Below are 6,000 nucleotides of genomic sequence, written 5' to 3' on the forward strand. Positions count from 1 at the left end.
TACCACATTTACAAAGAAAAAACAAATTCTTGAAGTAAAGAAAGTAAGATTCTACTGGTATCACATGAGAATATACATTAAAATGAGCTCCATTAAAAAAACAAAAAAGATACAAGCTCAGGAAGTATGAAGTGGTGTATTAGAACAGAAGCATAATTAGCTCACTACGTTCTTGCTTACTCCACTGCAGATTTTCATCTGCAAGCTTGGACACCTTTTGAAAACTAAACATTTGGTGATATAGGTTCTGCAACAATTTGTGTCAATTACTGTGAGGTTTGTTACATTACCAGACCAGCAAGAACCTAACACAACCACAAAGTTTTTTACTCCACCTTCCACTTCCTCCTACATCCTTTCTATTTCAGGTTTGTCTCACTCTTTCTCTTTCCTTCAAACATTCTCCTCAGCTGAGGACAGCAATGCCACACAAGAGCAGTGAGCAGTCTGCTCAAGCTGTGCATGGTTGCTGAAAGAAGAGGATGGGCTCAAAGCAGCCAGGTTTGTCTCATTCAGAATAGTACATGACATACATAATATCATGACAAATGTCATTATTCAGATAATTCATCCAAGGCTGACTACACACACTGTGACCCAAGATGATCTCCATTTAGCCTCCATTTTTTACTGCTCCTCACTTCCACTTCATTTCAGTCTTCATAAAATGTAATCACCATAATCAACCAAAGATTTATGACATTATCTCACCCCTGGGACTGTAGGTGAGAGACACTACTTGGAAAGAGCCAGTGTTCCTGAGACCTGAGCAGTATTTGACCATTCACTTTTGAATGTCAAGAATTACTATTGCTAATGGCAAGAATTACTATTACTGGCTCTGTAACCACCTACTCCATCCACAGACCTTCCAAGGTCTGAAAATACCCAAAAGCTACATAAAGACAGACTTTCTAACTGGCAAGTAGGGAAAAATACCAGAAGCTTATCTGTGACAAGATTTACAAAGCTGAAGAAGTTACTTTTTTCCTCAGTGCCCAATTCTCAGATTCTCAATTCATAATTAATTTGCAGTTCTGAATTGTCTTGCCAAATTTGGCGAAATACATTTATTTAAGTGGCAGGCCAGTAACAGAGCTCGAAATGTTCTATCACTTTGCTGAAACTAATTTCCAAACCTGTCAAATGCAGAAGAAATTAAATGCAAGAATATAAGGAGAATCTTCACATTCCCTGCTGGCTGCATAAAAGTCTCTTTCTAACACTCAGCCACATACTTAGTGCACATTCATTCAAAATATCTCACATTTTCAAGTGCATGAAAAAAATTCTTTTAGATGTTATATTCTCCTCATCTCATATGAAATACCAGGCTATCAAGCTTTGATTGTTTGTTTTTATATGTTTTTGTTTGAGGGCATACAGTTGAGAGTACTTTGTGAAGGAAATTACAGTCCATAATGCTTTCAGTTACAGAACTAAGTTTTCACATTTTTACTCTTGGAAAACAGCAAGTAATAAAAAGCCACTTCCTTGTCCCAGCCAAGCATTTTATTTTGTTCTAGAACATAACTTGAAGTGAGTCCTGTGGGAACTGAAATGAGTGCATATGCTAAGCAACACAAGAAGACCCACAAAAGCTCCGGGACATGCTGGAGCCCATAGTTAACAAAACACAGAATATCAATGCAACAAAAGAAAAAAAACCCAACCAAACAAACAAAAAACCTCACAAAAACAAACCAACAAACAAAACCCAGAAAAACCAAGAAGAAAAAGCATAATTTCTAGTAACTGCAGACCTGACCTGTAAATACAGAATTGATTCACTACTACATACATAAAAAGTTTTCAAGAAGTCACTGAATCATTGTTAGAAGAGAGATAAAGACATATTAATTTACAGTCCTAATAAGAAAAATCACAAGATGCATCTTTAGCAGAAGGCTATTAAGCAACTGTGAGTATTGGTTGAAATTACTGATTCACAAAGAACAAGAATTTGACACTAGATGGTGTTTTTCAGGTGGGTGCATCTGCTAGCCTTTGTGACATCCAGAGCCACCACTCTAGCATGTAAGGAAGAATTCAGTGCTTCAATACATATTTTTCAAAACAGCATGGAGTATCTCACCTTATCCATTTCACTTATACAGTGCATATCAGCTTCAAGTCCATGGGCACCTGCTTGCTGCCATATTTCCTCAGCTATGGCTTTTGCCTGCCCCTTTTGTGTTGCATAGAGGAGCAAAAACCTCCTTTTTGACTCACAGCACATTCTATTTTTTTAGAGAAACTGCAGGGGAAAAAAGAATTAAAAAAGTGAATTTTATGTAAGCAGAAAAGCAAGATTTAACTTTGCTTATGAGATTAAAAAGAAATAAAGATAGCAGCATCAGTGTTTAACTTAGAAATGAGTCATCTGCTCTGAAGTGAAGCCATTTCTCACAAGCAAGCTTTGTAGATCAGGTTGCAAAGGATGTGTGGTGTTGGCCCTATGTGCTGTACTGCCTCGATGCTCCAGTAATGTAACAATAACTCTGATATCAAGAATATTGTTGATATCTCTGATATCAACAATATCTCTGATATCAATTTAGTTTGTAAACAATATAACATGAAAACTTTTAAAATTAAATATATACTATTTTTATTATATTATTATATATTTTCCATTTCAATTTAGTGACTGCTTTGTTCACTTTTCTGAGTTGTCTTTGAAAACAAAACAAAACATAGACCTGGTGAAGTCAAACTACAAAGCCTGATGAAAAAATATTAAATTCTCAGTTTCTTCTTTTCTGAAATCAGTAATTGTTGCTGCAATGACTTTACACTTTATTGTCCACTATGTATTTTGGAGCACAAACACTGACTTCAATCTTGTATTTTAAAAGGGAGCTTCTTACACAAGTGCAACCTGACCCTGAGGTTAGCTCAGTTGTTCAGAACACAGTGCTAATAACACCAAGGTGTTGCTTTTGATCCCCATACTGGCCATTCACTTTGGAGGAGTTGGACTTGATGGTACTTCTGGATCCCTTCCAATGCAGACTATTCTGTGATTCTGTGAACTACAGAATTGACTCTTTGGAGTTTTATTCTCCTAAGAGTAAGAAACAATCTTAGAGAAATCTGTCGTGGTGTCACCAAGTCCCTCGCAAGCAGCAGGATGAATGAAATGCATATCCTTATCCATTCACCTGTCCCATGAAAATCTGAATGCAAGAAGTTTTCTTCCATTATTTTGACACAGAGAACACCACAGATTTAACTTCAGGCAGCAGTAAATAAGAGATAGAAGCAGAATGTCTTTAGAGTGGATATTGCAAATTATTTTGTCATTGCCAAGGAGGTGCAGTAGAACTCAAATACCTAGAATTAGTACTGAGAAATTTTCAGTTCCCAATCTGAGGTACCTCTCCCATGCCTGGGCCCAGTTTGCTGCACTTCACCTATTGGCTACACAAAGTTTCAACTACAGAAAGAAATCAGTGTCCTAGCCAGACACACTCAGTTATGGAAACCTGTGGCTACATAATTTGAGATATCTCTTTTTTCTCTTTCTCTCAGGGGAAAACATAGTTCAATTGTATAAGAAATCTGTACTCCATAGATATAGTAGGATATTTCTCCCTACAGTACTGCAGAAGGTTTTGCCTACAGGATTTTTTTAAAAGCATAATTATACATCAGAAGTAGCAAAACTAAGTGATAGGTTCTTAAAAATGCCTGTATCATACGTGAATTTCATGAAAAATATAATTACTAGAAAATGTTGAGGTTTTCACTGCATTTTCTTCTACTATGTTTCCCATTTTAGTTTTCATTTTAAATTAATTACATATATTACCTAAAATTATAAGTAATTACCTTAACAGCCACCTTTAAATAAATTCATTTACATAACTGGTTTTATGTGCATGTGTGCACAGAAGGTGCATAAAACAAAACAATCCTCAAAATGATTTTCACCTTGCTTTTCCAAAAGAAAAAAATGTGCTAATTATGATGATTCATATGAAATACCATAAATACAGTTTAAATACCATCAGATCCTGTAATAATACAGATTCATCCTGGTCATGTGCTGTGTTTTCACCTAACTCTCTTGTCAGCAGGTGGCATCACCCAACCACAAATGAACAAAACGAAAAAAGACAAAGCAGCGCTTGATTACTACACTCTTCCTCATGCCTCAGAAAGGAAGAAAATCAGATCCCACAAAGATCACACCATAGCACAGAAACCTTCTATACAAGAAAATCTGAGGAGTAAGCTGCCAACATTATAGCCCAGGCATTACCAACAAGTTTGTTAGAACAAGATTCAGCTTGGGAAGCTGTTAATGTTTGAGGAGCCCAAAAATTTGCAACAGCAGGCGGAATGGAGAGGGCAACAGAAGGAATAGCAACCAAATGTGGTTGACATGGTCAGATGTGGCCTTAACAGTGCTATGACCTCTGCCTAGGTCAGGCAGAGCAGCCTGGATTCCTGTAAGACATTGTCAGCTTTCTATTCCAGCTAGTATGGAATAGAGGGTGCAAAAAGCAGCCACACACATTTTTGGTGCATATATGTGAACTTGGAGAGAGGTTTTTTCCACTGGTGAATGAACCAGTAGATTACATGGAGACATAAAATATGGAGCAACTGCACCTCTCACAGACAGCATGTGGAAACAAGAGAACCCACACAGCCAGAAGAGCCGATGATGCTGGAGATGCACACCCAAGACCTCCTGAGACAGGGTACTGCATGTGTATGCAACAGTGTGAATGCATCCTTGTGGCAATGGGAGAGAACACAATTAGACAATTCCTTGGAATTAAGATTCAGAAAACTGTTTAAATATTTATGGCATTTAATAACATTTTCCAGGTGCCTAGTATTATATGTGTTGCATTGTTGCTATTAATTCTATATATATATAATTCGATTAACTGGCTAAGTTAAGTTAATTATGTCAACAATAGACCAATAAATTCCTTTGATCATTATTTGATCTAAACTGCACAAGTTGAAGAGTTTCACCCTGTGAACACGTCTTCTCTCTGTCATAAACCATAAGATCTTTGTGCACAGACTGCCAAGTGATGTTGCTCAAAGAGAGAAAAATCAGTCATGCCTACCTGCAGATGAACAACCATAAACCAGGAACACACTTGCTCTCAGATGAGCATGCTGCTCACACTGCTCTTATTTTGCTGCTCTATACAGTCTTCAAAGATGCAACGCCACTTCCACTTACATGATACAAGTTCAACTGGAATAAATACGGGGAAAAAAGGTAATTCATGAGCTATCGAGCTTTCTGAAGAATCCCTGTAACTTTAATAGTACTACCACACTAGCAGGCTTTAACAGGTTTTCATGCTGGTAGACACACTTCAAAATATAATGTTTAAGCTGGTAACACAACCTGAGATTTGCTGGATCACACCAGGGCTTAACAGGAAACTAAGGATGAAATTCCAAACTACAGCTCTCCTGATCCTATACTTGGAAAAGTCAGGGAGCTAACAGTCCACGGAAGATTAGCAGTGAGTCCAGCAGCTCCCTAAGGCAACAGAGTGTAGAAGAATCCATGCAGGAACGCCGCTGAACCAACCACACGTGCTGCCCCAGCAGCACCGCAGCTGCACGGCAAGGCCAGACCGCGCACGTCACCGAGCTGCTCTGTCACATATGAACTGCGCGGCCACGACCCGGGAAAAAAAAGCAAGAAACTTCAGTGCGCACACTGCTAACTATGTCATCAGTAGATGGATAAACTCCTTAGATCCTCACTCAACCTGAACTGCACACACGCAGGAGCTTCACCCTTCTGAAACTTAACGTCTTCTTTCTGTCAGCAACCAGAAGAGCTTCACGCACCCCTCTGTGGCTTTAATCCAGGTTGTGGCACCGTGCCTTGAGCCACGAAGCCATTCCCAAGCCACTTTTTCAACAGCTTGCGACTTGCCCAGAAGCATTCTAGGGCCAAGACAAACATAAAAGCGAAATACAAACCCTCCGCCCCGCCCACCCGCTCCGCCC

General features: G+C 38.6%; 1 protein-coding gene across 2 annotated transcripts in view; it reads right to left on the reverse strand.

Annotated features, from left to right (window-relative positions):
* Positions 1 to 5,951, reverse strand: part of MTRR (5-methyltetrahydrofolate-homocysteine methyltransferase reductase) — a 28,105-nt gene extending 22,154 nt beyond the window's left edge. Inside the window, exons 1-2 of one of the 2 annotated variants that reach the window (XM_031062766.1) lie at positions 5,094 to 5,951; positions 2,096 to 2,257 (exon numbers count right to left, since the gene is read on the reverse strand). In XM_031062766.1, coding sequence (XP_030918626.1) covers positions 2,096 to 2,239 — 144 coding nt within the window. In that variant the 5' untranslated portion in view covers positions 2,240 to 2,257; positions 5,094 to 5,951. The remainder of the gene's footprint in view (positions 1 to 2,095; positions 2,258 to 5,093) is intronic. The other variant, XM_005427925.2, reaches the window with a different exon arrangement.
* Positions 5,952 to 6,000: the final 49 nt, after the last annotated feature.

This window comes from Geospiza fortis, unplaced genomic scaffold (assembly GCF_000277835.1).
Source record: "Geospiza fortis unplaced genomic scaffold, GeoFor_1.0 scaffold64, whole genome shotgun sequence".
NCBI lineage: Eukaryota > Metazoa > Chordata > Aves > Passeriformes > Thraupidae > Geospiza > Geospiza fortis.